The sequence below is a fragment of the Pristis pectinata genome, chromosome 41 (assembly GCF_009764475.1).
Source record: "Pristis pectinata isolate sPriPec2 chromosome 41, sPriPec2.1.pri, whole genome shotgun sequence".
NCBI classification, from domain to species: domain Eukaryota; kingdom Metazoa; phylum Chordata; class Chondrichthyes; order Rhinopristiformes; family Pristidae; genus Pristis; species Pristis pectinata.
The window spans coordinates 1,102,648-1,127,828 of record NC_067444.1 but is presented as its reverse complement, the minus strand read 5'-3'; the positions used below and the strand labels follow the sequence as shown (position 1 = coordinate 1,127,828).

Below are 25,181 nucleotides of genomic sequence, written 5' to 3'. Positions count from 1 at the left end.
GGTGGCTCCTGCAGCTGCACATCATTTTCCTTTCCCAGAGGAGCATGTTTTTCATCATTATCTACTCTTAAAGGCTGTGGGCTGAAGCCCTTTGACTTTCTCACAACAGTCCCACATTCCAAGCTAACATCATTGTGTCTTTCAAGCACCATTTTGTGTTACACATTTTTGCCCACACCAAGCAGGAATCGTATACGATTCAGCAAATTTAACTATTTCCCTATAGCTTTGTCGACAGTGCAGAGGAGCCTCACCAGGATGGCGCCTGGTTTATAGTATGAGCTTTCAGGAGAAGAAACTTGGACTGTTTTCTCTGAAGCTTTGAAAGCTGAGTTGAGACCTGATAGAGACATGTAACGTTACAAGGGGCACAGACAGGGTTGGCAATCGGTATTTTACTGAGGGTGGAAGCGTCAAATGAAAGGGGGAGGAGTGGCATTGCTAGTCAGGGAAAATATCACAGTTGTGCGTAGACAGGACAGCCCGGAGGGCTCGTCTACGGAGGAAACATGGGTGGAGCTGTGCAACAGGAAAGGTGTGACCACACTAATAAGGTTGTATTATAGACCGCCCAATAGTCACAGAGAATTGGAGGAACAAATCTGTAGTGAGGTAGCAGACCGATGTAAGACACAGAACGTTGTAATAGGAGGGGATTTTAACTTTCCACATTTTGACTGGGACTCCCACACTGTGAAAGGGCTGGATTGTTTGGAATTTGTCAAATGTGTTCATGAACGTTTTATAAATCAATATATAGAAACACCAACGAAAGAAAATGCAATACTTGATACCCTATAAGGGAACCAGTCAGGTTAGGTGACAGAAGTATCTGTAGGTGAGCATCTTGAGTCCGGTGAAAAAAATGTCATTAGTTTCAAGTTAATTATGGATAAGGACAGGTCTGGTCCTCGAGTTGAGGTTCTAAATTGTTCTGAATTGGAGAAAGGCCAATTTTGTGGAAATGAGAAAGGAACTAGGAAGAGTGGATTGGGATAAGTTGTTTCCTGGCAAGGATATTCTCAGTAAGTGGAAGGCCTCCAAAGGCGAAATTTTGAGAGTGCAGAGTTTGCATGTTCCTGCCAGGATTAAAGGCAAAGTTAGCAATCATAGGGAACCTTGGTTCTCAAGGGATATTGGTGATCTGGTTAAGAAAAAGAGGGAAGTGTATTGTAGGTTTTGGCAACTAGGAACAAAGGAGGTACTTGAAGAGTATAGAAAATGTAAGAAAATACTAAAAAGGGAAATCAGGAAGGCAAAAAGAAGACATGAGGTTTCTTTGGCAGATAATGTGAAGGTAAACCCGAAGGGTTTCTACAAGTATATTAAGAGTAAAGTAAGAGTCAAAATTGGTCGCCTAGAAGATCAGAGTGGTCGTCTATATGTGGAGCCTCAGGAGATGGGGGGAGATGTTAAACAGTTTTTTTGCGTCAGCATTTACTCAGGAAACTGGCAAAGTGGATATGGAAGGAAATGAAACAAGCAGTAATGTCATGGAACATATAGAGATTAAAGAGGAGGGGGTGTTTGCTGCCTTACAGAGAATAAAGGTAGATAAATCAGCCGGGCCTGATAAGATATTTCCTCTGACATTGAGAGAGACTGGTGTAGAAATTTCAGGGACCCTGGCAGATGTATTTAAAATATCCTTAGCCACGGGTGCCGTGCCGGAGGACTGGATGGTAGCACATGTTGTTCCGTTGTTTAAAAAAGGATCTAAAAGTAAACCAGGTAATTACAGGCCAGTGAGCCTGACATCAGTTGTGGGTAAATTATTGAAAGGTGTTTTGAGAGATCGGATATACAAGCATTTGGACAACCAAGGGCTGCATAAGGATGGTCAGCATGGCTTTGTGTATGGTAGATCGTGCTTAACGAATCTTGTCGAGTTTCTCGAGGAAGTTACCAAGAAAGTAGATGAACTGTGGATGTTGTCGAGATGGACTGGTCTGGACTCTGTTCATCGAACAAGAGGAAGGATATTTGTAAGATTAAGAGAATGCGGAGGAGATTTACTAGAATGTTGCCGGGTCTTCAGGAGTTGAGTTACAGGGAAAGACTGAACAGGTGAGGACTTTATTCCTTGGAGGGCAGAAGAATGAGGGGAGATTTGATAGAGGTTTATAAAGTTATGAGGGGCATAGACAGAGTTAATGCGAATACGCTCTTTCCACATAGATTAGGAGAGATACGGACGACAGGACATGGCTTTAGGGTGAAAGGGGAAAGGTTTAGGGGAACATTAGGGGGAAGTTTTTCACTCAAAGAATGGTGGGAGTATGGAACGGGAGGCCATCTGATGTAGTAAATGCGGGCTCGAGTTTTAAGAATAAATTGGATCGATACATGGACGGGAGAGGTCTGCAGGGTTACGTTCTGGGTGCAGGTAAATGGGACTAGCGGAATACCGTTTCGGCACAGACTGCAAGGGTCGAATGGTCTGTTTTCTGTGCTGTAGTGTTCTATGGTTTTATGTTTCTAAAGGGCAGAGATTATAGTTGATTGGAGGAAAGTTTAAAGGAAATGTGCGAGGCACATTTTGATGCACAAAGTCGTCGGTGTCTGGAACTCGCTGTCGGTGGAAGTGGTGGACGCAGATCCAACTGCAATGTTTAAATTCATTTACACAGACTCATGGACAGTCGGAGAATAGAGGTATATGCACCATGTGCAGGCAGGTGGAATGAGTTCAGACTGAGATCATGGTTGGCGCAGAGATCTTGTGCTGAACTGTTCTGTGATTCATCATCAAATTTGGCTGGACCACACTTGGTCCCTTCATCCAAGTTATTAACATAGATTGTAAATAGTTGAGATCCGGCACTGATCCCTGTGGCACCAGACTATTTTCCGATTCCTCATCCAACATTGACCCGGTTACTCCAATGATTGATGGGCTGCCTGTGAAACAATTTGTCTTGCCCTGGATGGTGTTGTAACTGCAGCAAATCTTGATGTGTGTCCTGGAGATCAGGGGTAAATATATGGGCTGTTAGGTGAAGAGATACCCACTGAAGGATGCCCATCCTGTGACCTGATGTTGTAGTAACAGTATTGAAATGGCTGGTTCAGTTCTGTTTCTTGTTACTGCTGACCCCCAGGATGTTGGTGGTGGTTCCCATTTCACAAGGCAAAATCTTCCTTGTCATCTTAATTATTGTCTGATTGTTCTGTTAATATATTGTTTACTGCAGAGCACCAGATGTTGGGATCGCCTGTCACCACCAAGGCTGAATATGCAAACAGGGGAATGGATACAGTGATTTCAAAATGAAGGAAGGGCTCTGGTGTGTTCCATAATTCATTCAAATATAAATGTTGTTCTGGCATCAGTTCTGGATCTGGTGCTTCGGCCTGCAGTTCACAACGGTAGAGGGAACAAGGAAGGGGCTGAGGAAGAGAGGGGAGTGTTAACCTCCACAGGGGCAGCACAGGCATTGGTTGAGAGGATAGAGGAACTGACAATAGAGGGCATGTGTCACCCGAATGGAAGATTCAGGTGTGCATTAATGTGAGGAGAGAGGCTTCCTGAGAAATAGTGACCGGGGAGCCGGAGGTCACCCAGACTGATGCGATGGTGATGGGCAGGTCAAACAGTAAAGGAGAGAAAGAGTGACGGTGTTTCCGTTGTCGGGAGAATAAGCGGAGTCTTCTCCAGGGAGCAGGTCCCAAATGTAGATGTTGACTCCCTGGAGGTAGAGGAAAGACGAGACTTTAAACAGGGGAGCCATCTCTGGGAAGGGAAGTATGAAGGAAAGCAGCTGTGTTTGGAAGAAACAACAGTCGAGACTGGCTGAATGTCTTCCTCTGCCAATTCTTCGAGGAAACCAGTGATCCTGTATCTGCAGGAAGGAGCCCGAGCCTCCATTAGACTTGCAATCCAGGTGGTATTAAGATGGCTTTGAAGGGATAGATTAAATGGTGGTGAGGAACATGTTTAATAGCAGGTTCTGGCAGAGCAAAGGCAAAGCCAAACGTACGCAGAGAAAACATCACTGGTGTTGAGAAAATCACAGAAATTCCAGCAGTATAATCCCAATAATGTTTGTGTCTGTGCATATTAGGACAGTGGCCTTTTTATTTGTTCAAGCGAAGTGGGCTTTGCAGGTTCAGCCAGCATCTCATTGCCCATCTCGAATTGCCCTGGAGAAGGTGGCGGGGATCTGCTTTCTTGAACCTCTACAGTCCTTGTGGTGCGGGTTTACCCACTATGCTGTTGGGGGGGGGGGAGAGTTCGGGATTTTGACCTGCCAGTGGTGAAGGAATGGTGATATATTTCCAAGGCAGGATGGTGTGTGGCTTAGAGGGCAATTTTCTGGTGGTGGTTTCCCATGGTTTTGTTGCCGTGGTCATTCTAGCTGGGAGATACTGTGGGTGGGTTTGGAAGGTGCTTTTGAAGGAGTCGTGACTTGCTGTCGTGCATCCTGTAGATGCTGCAAGTCGCAGCTCCCGTTCTCCGGTCGTGGAGTGAGTGAATGGTTATGTGTGACGTCCTGTATCGTGTGGAGCTCTTAACTGTTGTTAAAGCTGTACATCCGGGAAAGTGGAGAATATTACATCACACGCCTGACTTCAGCTTTGGAGATGGTGGGCAGGCTTTGGGGACTGAGAAGGTGACTTACTCGCCGCAGCATTCCTGGCCTTCGACTTGCTCTTGTGGCCACATTGTGTATTTTAGCTGCTCCAGTTCAGTTTCTGATCAATGTTAATCTTCATAGTGGGGATTCTGTGATGGTAACGCTATTAAATGTCAAGTGGTGATGACTCGATTTTCTCATCGTCATTACCCGGCACTTGTGTGTCACAAATGTTACTTGTCACCTATCAGCCAAGTCCTGAATATTGTCCATGTCTTCCTGCATTTGGATGTGTATTCGCATCATTGTCTGAACAGTCACGAATGGTGCTGAATGTTGTCCAATCATCAGCGAATACCCCTCATTGGTCAAAGAGGGTAACTGGCAGCATAAAGAGAGGGAGGGGTATGGAGATTGCTAAACAGTGGAAATGGCGGCATTTATTGGGCTGTGCATATGCAGAGACCTCGACCAAGATGTGTTCGAATCCCACCGAAGTGTCTGGAATAATAAAGTGATAAAATAGACTTGTCATTAAAGACCAGTGTCCGTTTTGGTGAACGCGTAACAGCTGGATTATCTGTGGTATCAATCTGGTCCACACATCCCATTCATGGATGGAAACCTGGCAGTGTTACCCCGCCCTATGTGTGACTCCAGACCGAATGCAGCCGATTCCCAACTGCTCTCCCCAATGGAGGGGTTCCCTCCCTCTGCAATGTGATACAGAGTAACGGGTGAGCTTGGGAGTGATCACGTCCTGTGCATGAACGTATTAAGGGAACATGTTGAAGAAGTAATCCAGGAGTGCGTACCTCAAGACAAATGGGACTGGCACCGTTCGTGCTGGACGTTGCTACGCATGGACCTTGCAGGTGGTGGTGGGTGGGGTTGGCAGAGCTGATTGTCGTGTTGGAGATCCACATCTTTCGCTCAGTTTCCAATGATGTTGGTGGCAGTGGAAATGTTATTGAGCTAAAGGAGAAATCATCATTTGTGGAGAGCGGATGGTGGGATCATCTGTGGGCTGGGTGGTGAGGGTTGAGCAGAGGGAGGGTTTTATTCCTGTGGAGTTTGTTTTTTTAATTTGTGTTCTGGGCAGTCATTTATATTCCATTTGCTTTTGGGCTGGAGTTTAGCTTCTCCTTTTACTCACAGATCCAAAGACTACGATGTCTGAGCTCCTGACACAGTGCGGGGATTACCAACTGTTCCGGTTGTCAAACTTCTACCGGGAGAGACTGAAACCTGCGATTGAAGAAGGGGTTGAAGGGCTCAGCTTTATGTTGAGAGATGGGCAACATTTCAGTGGACAGGAACATGAGGTGAGTGGGAGGAACACTGCGTCCTGTTTATCCCAATGTCACGGAACTGTGGTAGCAGAGGGAAGAGAGACCAAGGTCAGACTCGCACCCCTTCTCACATACCTGGGGATCTTCACTGCAGTACAATTGTATCTCTGATCAATTGTGTCCCACAGATCCGGCATCAGGTCTAAATTCTGTGAGACACGGAGCTGGGAACTGCAGATTCAGTCATCTGTTCCTTCCGAGCATGCTGTGAGTAGTGAAAAAGAACTGATCATCTGATTCAATCCCATCAGGGCATTTCATTTGATTAAACTACAAAGAACCCACAGCTGTCGGATTGCCAGGTAGAGCAGCATAAAACTCAGTTCCCACAAGACATTATGTTCAGTAGCAGCAGCAGAGTTGGAACCAATCACAATCCACGTGTTATGGACCAATATCTACTTCACTTCACCATAACATGCAATACCATGAACACTGGGGGAGAGGGGGGTGGCTTCTGATGGAGTGTGGGAGGGGAGATCAGGAGCAGCATCAGCAGCACAGTAAAGGAGTTGTCCAGCTGATAAAGTTGTCCCACACGTCTGCGTTGACACTGGGCAGTGGAAGCCCCATTAGAACATACAAGAGTACAGCACAGGAACAGGCCCATCGGGCCATGGGCCTGTTCCTGTGCCGAAGTAATTCAGCTAATGATGCCTAATAAAACTAATCCATTCTGCATGGACATGGTCCGCATTCCGCTATTCTCTGAACAATCATGAGGCTATCAAAGCCTCCTAAACCCCTCCACCATATCTGCCTCCACAGTACACCCCTGGCAACGCATTCCAGGCACCCAACACTCTGTTTACAAACAAACACTTGTCCTACACATCGCCTTTGAACTTACCCTCTCTCACCTTCATTGCATGCCCACTAGGTTATGTATTAGACTTTTCGACCCTGGAAAAACGATACCGGCTGTCAATCTATGCCTCCCTTAATTTTATAAACTTCTGTCTCCGCTCAGCCTCCGCTGCTCCAGAGAAAACAACTTCAGCTTGTCCCAATTCTTCTTATAGTAATGCCCTCTAATCCAGGAAGCAACCTGGTGAACCTCTTCTGTACCGTCTCCAGCGCATCCATATCCTCCCGATAGGCGGGAAACCAGAATTGAAAGCAATGATCCAGATGCGGCCTCAGCAGAGTTGTATAAAGCTTCAACATAACTTCCTGATTCCTGACAATGCCTCGACTAATAAATGTAACCATGTCATACGGCTTTTGTATTACCCTATCAACTTGTATGGCCACTTTTAGAGAGCTAGGGACTTGGAACCCACGATCCCTTTGTACTTCAATTCTATGAAGGGTCCTGACATTACCTGTGTGATTTTCTCTTACTTTTGACCTTCCAAAGTGCAACACCTCACACGTGGCCGGATTGCACACTATCCACTATTTCTCTGCCCATATCTGCAGCTGATCTATATCTAGCTGTATCTTTTGACAATCTTCTGCACTACTCACATCATCGCAGATCTTTGTGTCATCTGTAAACATACCAACCCACTCATCCACGTTTTCAGGTATCACAAACCAATGAAGTCCTGTTGCGGATCCCCGCAGAACACCACTCGTCACCGACCACCAGCCAGAATAATACCCATCGACCACTACCCTCTGTCTTCTATGGCCAGCCAGCCCTGAATCCAAATGGCCAAGTCACCATGGATCCCATGCATCTCAATTTTCTGGATGTCCAGCATAAGGGACCTTGTCGAATGCCTTACTAAATTCTATGTGGGAAACATCCACTGCGCTCCCTTCATCAATAACCTTCGGCACCTCCTCGAAAAGGTCAACCAACTTAGTAAGACTTGACCTGACCCGTACAGCAGCATGCTAACTGTGCCTAATTTCGCCAAGTTTTTTCAAATGTTCATAAATTCTATCCCGAAGAATCCTCTCCAATATTTTCCCATCAGTGATGTGACACTCACCGGTCTATATCTTCCCTTCTCGAAAAAGGAACCACATTAGCCACTTGCCAATCCTCCAGGGCCTCATTTGTGGTTCGAGAGGACACAAAGTTCTGGGTCAATGCCCTCTCTATTTCTCCTCTTTTGCCTATTTCATAAACCTGGGGTATATCGAATCAGGCTCTGAGAACTTAGTTTTCTTAACATTCCGCAAGAGAAACAATAACATCTCTTTCTTTAACTTAAAATGCCCTGGCATATTAGCGTGCTTCACTCTGATCTTGTGATCCTCCATGTCTTTCTCCTTGGTGCATACTGACGCAATCTAGTCAGTTAGGACCTCGCCCACATCCTCCGTCTCAATGTACATTTTATCTGCTTTATCCATGAGTGCTTTTACCCTCCTCCTGTTTATCCTTTAGCTGTTGATGTTTATGCAGAATGTCTTGGGATTCTCTTTAATCCAATTTGCCAGTGACTTTTACTGTCCCGTCATGGCTCTCTTAATTTCCTTCTGGAACTCTTTTCAGGCTTCTTTATATTCCTCAAGCTCCCTGTTTGATATTTAGCTTTCTAAATCTTAAATGTGCTTTCTTTGTCTTCTTGAATAAATTCACAGCCTCTCGGAATCCAAAGTTCCTTTACCTTGCCATCCTTGTCCTTCTTCCTCACTGGGACATACTGGTTCTGTACTCTGTGCAGTTTGTCATTGAACACCATCCACGGCAGATGTGCTGTTGCCCAAAATCAACTGTTCCCAATAATCTCTCCCTTGCTCCTGCCTAACACTCTCGTTATTTCCCCTGCCCCAATTTCATACTTTTCCGCAAGGTGCATACCAGGTCCAGTATGTCCCCTCCTCCAGTTGTTCATTCTGCATAGTGATTTAAGAAACCCTCTCAGATACGCCCAACAAATTCTCCGTCGTCTAACCCCCTTTCACAAAGGAGGTCCCAGCTTTTATCGATGAAGTTGAAGCCAGCCACTCGGACAACACTGTTGTTTTTGCACCTTTCCTTCATCCGCCTGCACATCGGTTAATGTCTCAGGGCTATTGGGGGTATCTTCAGTGTTAACCCATTTCAGTGATTGCACCTTTCTGCATTTTGCGTTCTAGCTATGTTGACTTAGTTGATGACCCTTCCACTGAGTTTTTATGCATCTGTGATCTTATCCCTGATTAGGAATGCATCTCCCTCTCCTCTTTTACCTCCCTCTCGATCTCAATCTCTTGTAAAACATGGAAACCCTAGAACAGTAATCAGCCAATCCTGTCCATCTCTCAACCAGGACTCTAATGGCCACAACATCATAGTTCCGGAACTGATCAATGCTATAAATTCATCTCCCCAACCTTTAATACTCCTTGCATTAAAATCAACACGCTTCAGCCCTTCCGTCCCATTGTGTCCATGACCTTAATCATACATGTCCTTACTGCACACTGAATGGTCATGACATCTGTCTTCCCCTCAATCCCTCCTCTTTTTAATCTGGTTCTCATCCCCCGACCACACAAGCTTAAACACTCCTGTGTAACAGCAGCGTAACTCCCTGCCAGGATATTGGTTTCCAGTTGAAGTGCAATCTGTCCCCCTTGTCCAGGTTGACCCTGCCCCAGAAGGGGTTTTACTGATTCAAGAACCTGAAACCCTGCATCTGCTCCTCAGCCACCTATTCATATGTTCAATCTTTCTGTCCCTGTCCTCACTGACACGTGGTACCGGGAGTAATCCAGAGATTATTACCATCGGCCATGCTTTTCAGCCTCTTTCCTATTCCTGATATTCACTACGCGGGACCTCATCCCCCTTTCCACCTATTGCGTTGGTGGTAGAGTGTACCACGACCTCTGGATGCTTATTGTCTCCGCTCCCCCCCACCGCCATTTAAGAATTTTTTGCAGCCAATCCGAGACATCATTGACCCTGACACGTGGGAGGCAACACACCAACCTTTCCACATTTTTTCGGCCACAGAATATTCTGTTCCCCTAACTACCTAGTCTCCTATCATTGTTGACCTGCTGTCTCCAGCCTTCCTCACTGAGCGTCAGATTTGGCTGCTGTTGCTGTGCTTTGATAGGTCACCCCCCCCCCCCCAGCAGTATACAAAGGCGTAAACTTGTTGCTGAGGGGAACAACCACAGGGTAATCTCCTCCACTGTCTGCCTGCTCCCTCTACCTTTCCTGATGGTCACCCAGCTATCTGCTGCCTGCACCTTTAGTTGTGACATACTCGGGTAAACTCTCATCGATAATGTTCTCAGCATCCTGGATTATGTGAAGTCCGTCCAGCTCCAGTTTCTTAACGCGGCCAGTCAGGAGCTGCAGTGGGATGCACCACACAGGAGAGGTTTTCAGTCTGCTGGCAGTTTCCCTGATCTCCACATCCTGCAGCAGGAGCATAGCATTGCACTCAATGCCATCCCACCTGCACTGATCCGAAGAATAATTTTTGAAGAAAATCCTGACCTGCTTTTACCTATTGCTCTGCTCAGTATCCTCGCCGAAGACTCTCGAGCCGCAACGTCAGCACTTGTGCTCAAATACTGCACTGCAATTCTCAGCTGTTTCGTTTCAGCCTGGCTTATTGGCTGATGTGTCTCAAAATAAGCCAATCAGAAATGATGTTGCGCTGCTGTGCTCCGCCTTCTGGCTTCAAACCAGCGTTGTGGACAGGTCGATGATACCACAGCCAATGGAGCAATTCAAAGCCCCACAGTCCCGTCATATACAATCATGGAAAATTAACCATACACTGGAGGTGACTCAGTGCACGTTGTGATTCAATCAGTTTTGTCCTTCGGGTTTCTGAGGAATGATGCTTGAGGGTGGTGGATGATAGCGTGGAGACAGACAAGGTGGGGAAAGAGTGGGGAGCAGATGGAGCCAGGTTTTTGGGGGTGAGGGTGAAGATACAGAGGCTGGAGGATAATAAGTGGGGACACAAGGGTCTGCAGGTGTTGGTATCTGATAAGTGAGGAAGATGATAATGGAAACCAGACAAGGGGTGGTTGATGGGCAGATGGAGCCAGATCTGGCTCTTGAAGGTAAATGTCAGTATGCGGATGACAAAGGCACCACCCCTGTCGGCGAATCTCATGCTGATGTCGACTTAGTACGAAGTGAGTGGAGTGTTCCATCCTTGGTGTGATGTTGGAGTAGGCGAGGGAAGTGGAGAAGTCAACGCTGTTGATGCCGTGACAGAAAATTGAAATGACCACCCTCTCTGTAACTCCCTGGTTCACTCATTACTCCTCAGCACTTGATACATTCCCTAGAACCGGAGGAGGGGTCACACCAGTTCCTACTCCACCTGCCTTACCACCATCCAGAGACTTAAACAGCCCTTCCAGATGAAGCAAAGATTAAAATGCACCCTCCTGCAACGTCGTCTCCTGAATTCAGCGGCCTTCTCCATATGAACGACAGCAAGTGTAGGATATGCGACCGGTTTGCAGAGCACCTGCGATCTGTCCGCAATAGCCGTCTGATCTCCCGGATTCATGCTATTTCAAATACTGTTTCCATTCCCACACCCACCGCCCTGTCCCCGGCCTCCTCCACTACCAGGTCGAGGCCCAACACAAACTAGAAGAAGAACACCTTACATTCTGCATGAGAAGTCTACAATCCAGTAGTTGGAGCATTGAATTATCCAATCTCAGGTAACACACACTTCCCATGTTCTCCTCCCTCCTTCCGATCCACCTTTGGTCCTTCTGACTTTTTATCCGTAGCCCCTTCCTGCTCCCATCACCTATTTTTGTGTTTCCCACAGGCCCAGCCACCTGGTTGCATCCACCTGCTACACACTAGATCCCCTCCCCCATCATCTACCCATCATCTCTCCCTTACTTTGTTCCCATTTATCCACTTACTTACATCAGATTACAACACATGCAGGTTCATTTCCCTTCTTGTCACCCTAACCCCAGCCTCTTATAACTTCAACTCTCTCAAGACGACTCGATCTGACTCCCATTTTCCCAACTATCACTCGCCTCCCTTTGTTTCCCAACTCAACCTCTGCCCCGAAATTTTATTCCATAACCTCTCCCTTTCCCTACCATCCTTGCTTCCCGTAGGGGAGAAAAACAGTACAAAATAGGGACCTTCAGTCCACTGAGTCCACGCCAACCATCAACCACCGTCCTTGATGGCATCTTCAGATTTACTCAGTTTCTCTCTGGTCCATTCCATATCCATGTCCTTCCCTGGAATTGTTTTTATCTGGATTACATATGATGTTAATGGAAATCCTGTGAAGAAATCTCGTTGCTGTATACGTGGTCCAGGTCACTGAGGTGTGGTATCAGCAGTGGATGTGCCAAAGAAAGCTGTTGGCATGAGTAAAGTGATTAGATATTTCATTCTTGTAATTGGTTGGTGACTATGGTGAAATGAACAGAAGTAAGTGAGATCACCTAGTGGTAACTCCAGGTTTTCAACTGTCCCCGTCAGTTAAAATATTCTGCTGAGTTATCGGAGCTTTCACGTGCTGTTGGTTGTTAAGAGAATCATCGATTATAAAATCCAACCATGTTGGAAACATGAACAATACTGGCACCCATCCAGATAAACGATTTGAAATATAAACACTAAATAGCTGTCCACAGATGATGCCTGAGCTGCTGAATAATTCAAGCATTTTCTGGTTTTATTTTGGATTTCCAATACCTCCAGTGGTTTGCTTTTGTACAAGTGAGCTGTGCTGTCAGTCAGTAATTTGATGTAACATTGTAGAATGAAGGACAGAGGAAACTGATCACTTTAAACCCGAGTCAGTGATCCTTCAGCCTGCTGCAATAATACTATGATTTGTAATTTCTGCAGTTAGTTCTTCGCTGACAAAGACTGAGTCCGGAGATTTACACAATGGATAAAGAGGCTGCCGGTGACTGTTTCTGTGCTCAAAACCACTGGGACGTCCCATCACCGAGCAGATATTTTCTTCATTGTTCTGTGTCCATCAGCCCACTCGTAAATACTTTCACTGTTGTTCTTTACAGAAAGTCACCGAGCTCGTGGAGAAGGGAAACCGGATAGACGGTTCCAAACTCTTCTTCAGTCTGGTTATGGAGAAGGGATCCCAGGCCCGGAGAGTGATGTGGGAATCCTTTGTGAAAATGCGGAATAAGTTACCAAAGTTGGACAAAATACTGAATGAAATCCAGGAGCTCGGTACGGTCAAACAACACTGATCTGAAAATCATATTGAAAATCTTTACTTAATTTATTATTCATGTCTGGTTTCATGAAACCTTGTTAATTTAAACAGGTCCTGATCCATATGAATACATGGACATCGGCCGAGATTTATGTGATTTATGCGCACAGCTGAAGGGTGAGTGATGGAACACAATTCAAACCAATTACTTTACATAACTGATGTTGAAATGCAGCTGTTTGAGAGGTGGCAAAATCTGAGACCAAATGTCAACGTCTGGGGAATAGAATGGATGTCACAGAATTCACTGTCAGTGAATGACTGATCTGTGTGTTCAAGTTACAAATCATACCATCTCTGCCACACTGTTTAAATATCTCAATTCAGCGTTTCAGCTAATCCAGCTGTGAGTTACATTGAGCCCACCACACCTGGCAGAGTCCTGATACACTGTACAATCCTGGCAGGTTCCTGATTAGTGATCACGTAGTTGAAATGGTACATTGGAATAACTCAGACAGAAATGTTAAATTCCAATTCCCGTAGCTGAGCGGATACTCAAAAAACAACCGTGATTCCATGGGAGAATGTGTCCCCGGCTGGACTGTGAGTGCTGCACTGTAAAACCTCAGACACACCTGGCATGTTCCTGAAGTTGTTCTGTTGGTTCATTTGTTCAGTATCACTCCCACGTCCAGGATTTAATGTCACTCATTAAGTAACGGTATAAATGCCAATCTGTTGGTGTGTTCTTTGGAGGACTGACTGGGCACTAAATCCTACCACAAGTACATGCTAATTGCACAGATCTCTGGTTTCACAAAGCTCCCACCTGAACCAAATGCTGTGTGTGTTACTGCGTAATTGGAAACTTACCCCATCAGGATGTTCAGGGAAAGGGATGTGGAATGTGGGAATATTGTAAATTCACAGCACGCAATCAGTCGTCTGCAATTGTGAGATCCCATCCAAGAAACTGAAAAAAATATTCATTTAACAACGCGTTAGTCAGTGGAGGAAAGGTGATACTGGATGTGTCACTGTGGGCTGGCTTCCTATTCACAGATAGAGAGAACGGTTACAAAGTTACAAAGAATATTATTGTCATTCAGGACTCACACTAGACCCAAAGTAGTCCATGAATTACAGTGGTGGACAGAATTTTATTTCAAATTGTAGTGAGGAATATGATACGCGGAAGATTCGCAAAATGCATAACGCTGCTATAATGTTTGCAATTTCAGAAAATTTATAGGTCGGGATTGTTTAGCGCCTGGAATATAAATTTTGGTCTCATTGAACCCGTCACTGTGGGAAGTGAGGCAACCCGACACCCACGTCCACCTTCCATTCCCAATGTCCACAGAAACACGGTCACTTTCCCTTTGACCCAACCTGCTATGTTCCTTCAACCTCCAAAGCTGGTGATCGAACCTTGGCAAGGGAAGAGAGCACTTCTTCCCCCCTTTGTTTCTGGGCTTAAAAAAATAATTATTCTCTTCATTTTTTCTTAATTATTTGGGGAATTTTGAGCATCTTTCTTACACTAATGCTGTGAATTCTGTTTGTAAACTTTCAATGCATCCCAATGGATTACCAGTCTCTCAAAAAATGAATATAATAAACTCCCTAACGCTCCCCTCAGCAGAAAATCCCAATAATTTTCAAACCTTTTCTGATTACCCTTTGTGGTCTCAGTTTTACAGGAACAGCTGCCTTTGATTCAATGACTATAAAGTTGCATGAAATTTCCACATTATTTCTCCCAGTCCTGATCGAGGCATTTATATTGTGTGCTTTCATGTTCTATCCCTCCCTGTGACTACAGTACAGGAGGTTCTGCTATAATGTGATGGTTATATTCCTATGAAACCTCGCGTTTTAGAATGCCACATTATAGCAGAACAGAATGTAGTTGCTGTCAAAGCACCGATCTCAACAGATTTCCCTATCGCGCGATAACCAGTGTGGCCTGTGCAACGCAAATAGTGTTCACTAATCCAGCAATCACGTTATAACCAATTCAAGTTGTTAAAACATGCGTTATAGCAGAAATACCCTTATTGTGGATAACCAGGCTATCTTACGAAACAGTAATAGAGTCTGAGATGAGGTGGGTAGGTTCTTGGAGGGAAGGTTGTCGTTTACATCTTCGAAGCTGAAAGACACAGCAGCCAGTGGTCTGGAAATTTGGGAGGATAAGTGTGGGTGAATTGGAGGAGCACAGGGACCATGAGGAGTGGAGCAGGTTGCAGGGAGGTAGTGTGGATGTGCTGCTGTTCATTAATGGAAATTATCTGTTTTTAAATAAAGGCATTTCTGTAGTGATGGTCAAAATAGACGGAATTGTGGGGTTGTTGGTTGAACGAGGTTGCTGCGATTTGGGGAAGGCCGGAGAAGAGATAAGATATTACATATTTATTTATTAGTCACATGTACATCGAAACAGAGACGTTTTGTGTTATTGAGAATGTGCTGGGGGCAGTCCGTAAGTGTCGTTACTCTTCCGGGGCCAACGTAGCATGCCCACAGCTCCTAACCTGCACCCGAAAGAAACCCAGGCAGACGCACGGGGAGAACGTACAAACTGCTTAGAGACAGAAGCGGGAATTGAACCCGGGTCACTGGCGCTGAGGTAGCGTTATGCTAACCGCTGCAAGCAAAGCTGAAACTGATGAAGGTTGGTAAAAGGAGACCAACACGAAGTCTGGGAGTAATAAAAGGAACGAGCGGATTTAGCCTTGGGCACAGAGCAATAGGGAAGCGATTTTGTAGAGCTAAAGTGGACGGGGCTCAGTGTGTTTGGGGGGTGGGTGATATGGCATCAGGAGCCCAGGTCAGGCTCACGTGGAATGTTGAATGGAAAAGGTGAGAACTCGTATAACCAAGCCTGGGACTGATGCAGTCCCAGTAGAAACTCCGTCTATTCACGCACTACTCCTGTCCCACTTTGCAGTGTGCCCCAGATAACCTGGCCGAGGTCTGAAGCAAAGCTCCTGGCAGTTTCGTGATACCTACATTGTTCCTTCCCACGATCCAGGGACACAGTCACCTTCCTGTTGAAGCAGTGATTCACTTGCACTTCTGGTTCAGTGTATTGCATCAGGTACTGAAGGTGCAGCCTCCTATAAACTGGAAAACGAAACACAGCCTGGATGACCACTTTGCAGTCCTACTCCCCCTCTGTGTAGCCCGTTCAGTTGACAAGGGAGGCCGAGTTTTCAATTGCCTTCCACTTCAATTCTCCATCCCACGCCCAGTCTGACCTATCTGACTTGGGCCTCCCACACTGTTCCAACAAAGCCCAGAGTGGGCTCCAGCAACCACACTTCATCTTCAACATGGCACGCCACAACTTTGTGAGATCCACGTTGAATACAATATTTCCTGACAACCACTTGTCCAGTCGTATCAGATTATCTCTCTAAAATATCGTCAATCTGTACTGACAACTCGATCATTCCTCTGCCTGGCCTGTTGGTTTGTTTCACATTTCCAACATAACATTCTTCTCACTTTCGTCTTCTATTATCCACGCTCTCCACCCCACCAGATAGATCAGCAGCAATCACCAGGACTTCGCCACCCGTTCCTGTCCTCAACCACTACTTTATGCGTCATTGATACTGTCTTGGTCTTCATCCCATTGCAGCCACCCCCTTCCCTCTCCCTTATCTGAAACATACTTCAAAAGTCATCGACCTGAATCTTCTACCCTGTTTCTCTCTCCAGAGGTGCTGCCCGATCTGAGCATTTCGAGCACAATCTGTTTTTATGTTGATGCAACCGCAATGAATCCGCAATCTGTCCCTTTGCCAGAATACCCAATGCCCTGCTCCCCATCTTCAAACAGCAGATCAAGACAACGGTTCTCAAAGACTGGACAACAATGGAATGACAGATGCAGTTGTAATGTTTAAAATATTGAAAGGACTGGACAGAGTAGATGCGGCCAAGCTGTTTCCCTTGGTGGTTGAGTCCAGGACCAGAATTAGAGGGTACAGGTTTAAAACAGAGAATAGGAGAAATTTCTTTAGCCAGAGGGTAGTGAATTTATGGAATTCCTTGCCAAGTACAGCAGTGGAGGCCAGATCATTAGAGGCATTTAAGGATGAGACAAATAGATATCTAATTAGTCAAGGTATCAAGGGATATGGGGATAAGGCTGGAAATTCGGGTTAGATTAGTGGATTTTTTATTTTTTTGCTCATGGAGCAGATTTCCCCCCACCCCCCACCCCGATTTCTCATTTTCCCTTTTCTTTGGAGCAGACTCGATGGGCCGAATGGCCTACTTATGCTCCCTTGTCTTCTGATCTTGTGAATGGAAGGTGTCTATGAGAGGGCAGGGAGAATATCATAAAGTCGTGGTGAAAGTTCACCTTCACAATTCGGTTAATATCAAAATGGGAGGATCTGATATTTTCTTGGCCAATACAGACCACCGATCACTTGTCTGTGAGCCGAATCTTACTTTCGGCAATAACATCTCCGAACACATTGAATTATGTCTTGTAATCTTAATATCTGAGTGTGGTTGGGGGTACATAAGTTCTCTTTGCTTTGGACATCTGACCGTGAGACCACTTTCTCTCTATTCCCATGGAAGATATTCAGCAGAAACACAAGGAGACTCTTCGGGCACAAACTGAAACACTGAGAATGAACACAATCCTGATGAGGGAGAAGGTGAAGGTTTTCCAGCTGGTTGATCGATACGCTGAGCTCACGGTCATTTCTACTGTTCGAGATCGGAGACTTGTGGAACATGAACTGCTGGCAAGAGGCCGGGACCATGAGGAATGGAGAGAGAAGAATCTCCGGGGAGAGCTGGAAAAAATCCGCACTGATCAATTGTTCCAGAGCAGCTTTTCCCGGAGTAAATCCAAATTTGTGAGTTCGTCAGCAGTGGCCGGAGTCCCGGGGATCGGAAAAACAGAAGATTGGTGCAGAAGATTGTTTATGACTGGGCCACGGGGAAAATATACCAACACTTCCAATTTGTCTTCAGCTTCAAATTCCGGGACTTAACCTCCATAAACTGCAGAATAAATCTGAAGGAACTGGTTCTGGATCAGTATCCTAACTTTCGGAATATTCTGGCAGAGATCTGGAAGAACCCAAAGGGATTGTTGTTTATATTCGATGGTTTGGATGAATTCAAACATGCAATCGATTTTGCTGGCAGTCGGAGAGACACAGAACCTCAGCACACATGCCCAGATCCCGAGTGTTGGTGTGAAGTGTCTGACATTGTCTACGGTTTAATCCAGCACAAGCTGCTCCCAGGGTGTTCAGTGCTGGTGACCACCCGTCCCACTGCGTTACATTTATTAGAAAAGGCGGAGATCAGTGTCAGAGCTGAAATCCTGGGATTTGTTGGTGAGGAACGGAAGGCTTTTTGAAGATCAGACAGTGCCAGCAGCTGTTTTCAAACACGTGGAGGAGAACGAGATCCTGTTCACCATGAGCTACAACCCCTCCTACTGCTGGATCCTCGGTCTGGCACTGGGTCTGTTTTTCACAGAAAGACACAGGAACCCGCAGCGAGTTCCCAAGACCATCACCCAATTATATTCCTACTATATTTACAACATCGTGAAAAACCACAGTCGTGAGATTGAAAACCCCCGTGATGTGTTTCTGAATGTTGGTCAGATGGTCTTCACAGGAGTGTCCAAGAAGAAGATTGTGTTTACAGATGGAGATTTGATCAAGTACAATCTGCAGCCTTCCCAGTTCCTGTCCGGGTTCTTGATGGAACTTTTGGAGAGAGAGGATTGTGGCCGGAGCGTGGTGTACACATTCCCACACCTCACCATCCAAGAGTTTGTAGCCGCACTCGCACAATTCAAGACTCCAGATCGGAGGTATATCCTGAAACTCCTCACTGAAGCCCACAGCACGACGGACGGGCGATTTGAGGTGTTTCTCCGTTTTGTTGCCGGTCTCTCCTCCTCAGGGTCAGTTCGGGGACTGGAGGAGTTTCTGGGTCCATTTCCCCATCAAACAACCTGCCGAGTGGTTGACTGGGTGAAGGAGGAGATTAAACGTCAGATTGGAAATATAGGGAGTAAAGCTGGTAAAAGGAGCCTCCTGAACACACTGCATTACCTGTTTGAGTCTCAGAACCGTGGACTGACTCAGGCCACACTGGGATCTGTGGAAACACTTTCATTCTGTGGATTGCGACTGACCCCGATTGACTGCGCCGTCCTGTTTCATGTCATTGGGCTCTGTGATACAATGAAACGCCTCGATCTGCGGGGCTGCTTCATTCATTGTGAAGGGCTCCAGCGGCTGGGACCGGCGCTGCACAATTGCAGGGAATTAGGGTAACTGTTAATTTGTTTCTATTTCTAAATTATAAAGCTTTCGCGATCTGTATTGCTTCTGTGTGTCTCCCTCCCTCTCCTCATCCTCCCAGTGCAACTCTCTTTCATCTGTTCCTCGGCTGGACTCTGTCCCCTACCCCACCCCGCCTCGGCTCTCTGAACCCCCACTCCTGGCACATCCACTCTGACACTACCCCCACCCCCGGCGCGACCACTCTCCCCCACAAACACGGCGCGTCCCCTAATCCCACCACACCAGGCCCGGCCACACCTCTCACACATGGCACGTTCACCCCCACAGCTCCGGTGCGTCCACGTTCACCCACCCACGCCAGGAGCATCCACGTTCACTCCCCACCCCTGGCTCGTCTACTGTCCACTTACCACCCCCACGGCACGTCTACGTTCAACCCCAACAACCCCGGCACGTCCACGTTCTCACCTACACCCCCGTCGCGTCCACTTTCACCCCCACTTCTGGCGCGTCCACGTACACCCCACCATCCCCGGCGCGTCCACTCTCACTCCCCAACCAACAGCGCATCCGCTTTCCCCACAACCGCCGGTGCGTCACACTCCCCCAACACCCGGTGCGTGCACGTTCACCCCCCACCCCCGGCGCGTCCACTCTCACCCACACCCCCGGCGCGTCCGTTCACTCCAAAGCCTCGCCGCGTCCGCTGCCCCCAAACCCCGGCGCGCCCACGTTCACTACACACCCCCGTCGCGTCCAATCTCACCCCCAATCCCGGCTCATCCACTCAACTCCACACCCGCAGCGCATCCAGGTTCACCTCCCTCACCCCCGGCGCGTCCACTATCACCCACCTCCTACCTCGGTTCGACCACTTCCCTCCCCACCTCTGTCACCTCCACGTCCACCCCCCCCACCACCGGCGCGTCCACTTTCTAACACCAACCCGCTGCGCGTTCACTACCCCGCACCAGGAGCACATCCACTATTACCCCTCACAATCGGCGTGTCCACACCCACGACCCGCTATGCGTCCACTCTCCCAGCCCACCCCCGGCGCGTCCACTCACTCCCCAACACCCGGCGCGTCGACATACATTCCCCCACCCAAGGCGCGCCCACGTTCACCCACCTACCCCCAGCGCGTCTTCATACTGCCCCCGTCCACGGCTCTTCTCCTCCCTCCCCTTCCCCCGGCGCGTCCACGTTCTCTCCCCACACCCGCGGTGCGTCCACTCTCACCCCCACCCCCGGCTTGTCCACTCAACCCCCAACCCCGGCACGTCCATGTTCACTCCCCACACCCCCTGCGCGTCCAGTCTCACCAACTCGCAACTCCGGCGCCTCCACACTCAGCACCCACCCCCGGCTCGTCCACTCCTGCCGCCCATCCATGGCACGTCCACGTTCACTCCCTCACCGCCGGTACGTCCACATTCAACCCCATTCTTGGCGCGACCACTCTCCCCCCAACTCCCGGCGCGTCCACACTCTCCACCCCAACCCCGGCGCGTCCACACTCAACAGCCCCCAGCCCCGGCGTATCCACTATCACTAACCCCACGGCCGCTGCGTCCACATTCTCCCTCAACACCGGCGCGTTCATGTTCAGCTGCCCCCACCCCCAACGCGTCCACATTCACACACCCCACCACCGGCGCGTCCAACCTCCCCCCGTGGCGCGACCACACTCCCCCTACACCCCCGGAGCGTCTATTCTCACCCCCACCCCTGGCGCGTCCACTATAACCCACGAACCCCCGGCGTGTCCACTCTCAAACCCCACCCCTGGCGCGTACAATCTCACCCACCCACCCCCTGCTCGTCCAATCATCCCCCTCCGCCGTCGCGTCCACGTTCACCCCACAACAGCGGGGCGTCCACTTTCCCCACACCCCCACCTCCACCGCGCGCCCACGTTCACACCCCAGCCCCGGCCCGTTCAGTCCCACGCTCCCACCTCCGGCGCGTCAATGTCCACCACCCCCACCCCCGGAGCATCCATGTTTACAAAGCACCCCCGGCCCGTCCAGTCCCACACACCCACCCCCGACGCATCAACTCTCACCTGCACCCCCGTACGTCCACACCGCCCCACCCCGGCGCTTCCACGTTCAGCCCCACGGCATGTCCAGGTTCACACCCATACCCCCAACCCTGCGCGGCCACTTCACACCTCACCCCCGGCCCGTCCACCCCACACCCCATCGCCGGCACGTCCACTCCCCACTCTCCATCTCCGGCGCCTCCACAGTTATTCCCGCAACCCCGGCGTGTCCACCCAGCCCCCACCCCCGGCTCTTCCCTCAAGACACCCACACCCCGGGCGCCTCCTCTCTCACAGGCACCCACCCCCAGCGCGTCCACACCCCCCCCCCACCTTAGGCGCGTCCACCTTCCAGCCCCACCCCTGGTGAGTCCACTATCCTCAACCCCTGCGCGTCCACTCTCCCCCACACGGCCGGCGCTTCCACGTTCACCAACTCCACCAGTGTCGCGTCCACTGTCCCCACTACCCACGGCACTTCTACGTTCACTCCCCCAACTCCAGCGCGTTCAGTCTCACCCCAACCCCACCCCGGCGCGTCAACTCTTACCACCACCATGCCCAGCGCGTCCACTCACGAACCACCCACCCCGGCGTGTCCAGTCCCCCACCACCGGCGCGTCCACCTTCACACCCTCAACCCGCCGCGTCCAGTACCACTCCCAACCCCGGCGCGTCCACGTTCACCCCCGCATCCCCGGAGCCTCCAATCACCACCCCACCACCGGCGCATTCACTTCTCACCGCCACCACCCCCGGCGTGCCCACTCACCCCCAAAGTTCGGAGCGGTCACTCTCCCTCCTCCTCAGACCCCTCCTGGCGAGTCCACTCTGCCCCCCACCCCTGCCTGCTCATTCTCATCCCCCACCCCTGGTGCGGCCATGATCCCTTTCTCCTCAGTGCAAATCTCTTCCCTTCCTCAGTTGTAGTTTAGTTCTCCCCTCCTAACGCACTGCGTGTTGGTGACTTCTCCCCTCCCCAGCCCAGTCTCTCTTTCTCTCTCTCACACACACACTGAGACTGACGGGGGAGAGTTTACACAGCACTTTATTGGATAAATTACTGACATTCCGCGAGTGTCCGGGAGCTGGGAACTGAGAGGTGTAATCAATAATTAATGTCCTGAAGTGTCCCATGTAATATCCGAGTTATATCCTCTTATGTCAGACTCTGACTGGACCCCGGGTGTGAATCAGTTTGTTCCTCACTCTGTCTGTCTGTGTTTAGACTGGAGAACAACGACCTGGGAGATTCTGGACTGAAACTGGTGTCTGCGGCTATGAGGGACCCAGAGTGTAACATACAGAGACTGGGGTAAGTCCCTGACTGTGAGAGATTGTGTTTACAGTCACTGGGTGTCTGACACTGATCATTAACGTGGACAGTAATTGTGTTACTGACAAACCCTGGGGATTTGCACCGTCTCCTGTCTCTCTGTGTCCCTCACCCTGACTCTCTCATCTCCAGGCTGGGGGTGAACCGTCTCACAGATTCTGGTGCCGAGGATCTCGCGTCCGCTCTCAGTACAAACCGCTCACTGACGGAGCTGGACCTGAGTGGTAATAAACTGGGAGATTCGGGAGTGAAACTGGTGTCTGCGACACTGATGGAGCCGGGCTGTAAAATACAGACACTGCGGTAAGTTCCAGACTGTGAGAGATTGTGTTTACAGTCACTGGGTGACTGACACCGAACATTAATGTGGTCAGTAATTGTGCTACTGATAAACCCTGGGGATTTGCACTGTCTCCTGTCTCTCTGTGTCCCTCACCCTCACTCTCTCTCATCTCCAGGCTGGGGGATGTCGGTCTCACAGATTCTGGTGCCGAGGATATCGTCTCCGCTCTCAGTACGAAACGCTCACTAACAGGGCTGGGCCTGGGATCAAATTCCCTCACAAACTGATCTGTCCCCGCTCTCCGCCGCCTCATCCTGGCCCTCCCGAGTCTGGAGTGGATCGGGTACGTGTTTGTGTTCATGTTTAATGTGATAAAACATCATTGGATCCGCGGGATTTTCTGGTAACATTTGTCTGTAAGTGTTGTTGAAACATGAACCCCAGTCCCCAGTTACTGACACTGATGTGGAATCTGTTTATTTCCTCTTTATTCTTCACTCTGTTTCAGGCTGCGGGGGAATCAGTTCAGTCGGACCGGGGAGAAGGAATTGAGGTCGCTGCAGGAAACCAGACCCGGACTGTGTGTCGACCTGTGAACGTCCAAATGTACAGACATCCTCTCCGGCGGGATGGGAATAGTTTTTGGCCGGTTTACCGCCCCTCCCTTTAAACGCGCGCGCTCCCGGTTTAAATCCCAACGGCCGGGGCGGAGCGCGCGCTCCCCGCTGTGACATCAGTGGGAGTCCCGGTGACACGTGACTCGACCGCTGCCACGGATATCCGGGGCCGGATGCCGCCTAGTGGGGCACTGGGGATTAGAGAGACAGGAAGGTTCCAGGACAGTCTGGGACACAAGTGATCGCATTCAGTATCCGGGGTGGGGCTCAGTCTGGGACACGTGTAATGGCATTCAGTGTCCAGGGTAACACTCATTCTAGGACACGAATGATGGCATTCAGTGTCCGGGGTGGGGCACACCCTGGGACGCCAGCAATTCCATTGAGTGATACGGGAGTCAATTAGTCGAGGTAAGAACCTTTCTGGCCATTTTGCTGAGGGGGTAGTGGTGGAATTTTTCCTCCATTCAGCAGCCTGTGGATATAGTAATGATATATTTTTTATAATTCCTCAATAGATAACTCCAGACCTGTAGCGTTCTCGGACACGTCCCTGAACTGTGATTTATAATCGCCGTGCTGTTAATCTGAGTGAAGACAGAGAGCATCCAGCAACTCCTTCTGGTGTTGACTGACGTTGATAAAAGGGGCTGATCATTCAACTTGCCGTTCATTGTCGCTTGTCTGTTAATTGTGCGCGAATCGCACTGAATTGTAAGAATTTTAGTTTATCTGCACGTCAGAAAGTCACTCAGTCTTTAACTTACAATCGTCATGGTGAACTCAATAAACCATGGTCAGTTCAGTTCTGAGTTCCTGTCTTGGTGTCTGACTTGTGTCTGTCTTGAGGAAAAATCAGTGACCGGACAACACAGCGTCACAGAGCGCCTGTTTTTGCGGAACAGACTCCGTTCTTCGACAGCGACATCGGGCGCGCAACGCTGCCGGAACAGTGGAGTCAGCACATCGTGAGCCCAGAGCGTCCCTCACCGACAGAACACCAGCGACACATTGAAACATTCGCCCACAGCGTCCCTCACCGACAGGACACCAGCGGTACACTGCAACGTCAGCCTACAGCGTCCCTCACCGACAGAGCACCAGCGGCACACTGTAACATCATCCCACAGCGCCCCTCACCGACAGAGCACGAGCGGTACACTGTAACATCGGCGTCCTTCACCGACAGAGCACCAGCGGCACACTGTAACATCGGCCCACAGCTTCACTCACCGCCAGAGCACCAGCGGCACACTGTAACATCGGCCCACAGCTTCCCTCACCGACAGAAGAGTTGCGTTACCTCATTAGTTGAGGGACAGACGGGGAAAGGGGCAGAGAAATTGGAGGAGAGGAAGGGGTGAGACGGGGTGGAGAAAGTGATAGGAGAAGGGATTGGGATGTTTGCAGAGAAGATGTGGGGAAGCAGTGGGAGAGGGGATCGGGACAAGGGGAGATAGTGGCGTAAAAGGAGGTTGACATGGTGGGAAGAAGGGGATGGGCTGGGGAAGTCGTGGGAGAGGTGTGGGGAAAGATGGTTAAATGGGTTTGGGAAAGAGGGGCGAGG

The 25,181-nt window shown here is 49.1% G+C and overlaps 2 protein-coding genes across 3 annotated transcripts; both read left to right on the top strand.

Moving 5' to 3' along the window:
• Window positions 1-5,742: 5,742 nt before the first annotated feature.
• Window positions 5,743-18,053, top strand: LOC127566455 (uncharacterized). Its single transcript, XM_052008888.1, has 4 exons — window positions 5,743-5,902; window positions 12,866-13,037; window positions 13,135-13,200; window positions 17,632-18,053. The coding sequence occupies exons 1-4, from the start codon at window positions 5,750-5,752 to the stop codon at window positions 18,051-18,053; spliced, it is 813 nt and encodes a 270-aa protein (XP_051864848.1). The 5' UTR covers window positions 5,743-5,749.
• A 414-nt stretch (window positions 18,054-18,467) lies between these two features.
• Window positions 18,468-24,391, top strand: LOC127566453 (NLR family CARD domain-containing protein 3-like). Of its 2 annotated transcripts, none has more exons than XM_052008886.1 (6): window positions 18,468-19,357; window positions 22,607-22,693; window positions 22,847-23,017; window positions 23,173-23,340; window positions 23,506-23,603; window positions 24,133-24,391. In XM_052008886.1, the coding sequence occupies exons 1-4, from the start codon at window positions 18,489-18,491 to the stop codon at window positions 23,282-23,284; spliced, it is 1,239 nt and encodes a 412-aa protein (XP_051864846.1). In that variant the 5' UTR covers window positions 18,468-18,488; the 3' UTR covers window positions 23,285-23,340; window positions 23,506-23,603; window positions 24,133-24,391. The 2 variants fall into 2 exon arrangements, with proteins under 2 accessions (XP_051864846.1, XP_051864845.1); XM_052008885.1 differs by having other exon boundaries at window positions 23,506-24,025.
• The last annotated feature ends 790 nt before the right edge of the window (window positions 24,392-25,181 follow it).

Excerpts from the sequence above, each read along its gene's own strand:
- LOC127566455 (XM_052008888.1), top strand. The coding sequence starts at position 5,750 with ATGTCTGAGCTCCTGACACAGTGCGGGGATTACCAACTGTTCCGGTTG. Across the intron at positions 13,038-13,134 it reads GAATGAAATCCAGGAGCTCG|GTCCTGATCCATATGAATAC; the intron begins GTACGGTCAAAC and ends TAATTTAAACAG. Across the intron at positions 13,201-17,631 it reads TTTATGCGCACAGCTGAAGG|ATATTCAGCAGAAACACAAG; the intron begins GTGAGTGATGGA and ends TTCCCATGGAAG.
- LOC127566453 (XM_052008886.1), top strand. The coding sequence starts at position 18,489 with ATGAGCTACAACCCCTCCTACTGCTGGATCCTCGGTCTGGCACTGGGT. Across the intron at positions 19,358-22,606 it reads CACAATTGCAGGGAATTAGG|ACTGGAGAACAACGACCTGG; the intron begins GTAACTGTTAAT and ends GTCTGTGTTTAG. Across the intron at positions 22,694-22,846 it reads TGTAACATACAGAGACTGGG|GCTGGGGGTGAACCGTCTCA; the intron begins GTAAGTCCCTGA and ends TCTCATCTCCAG.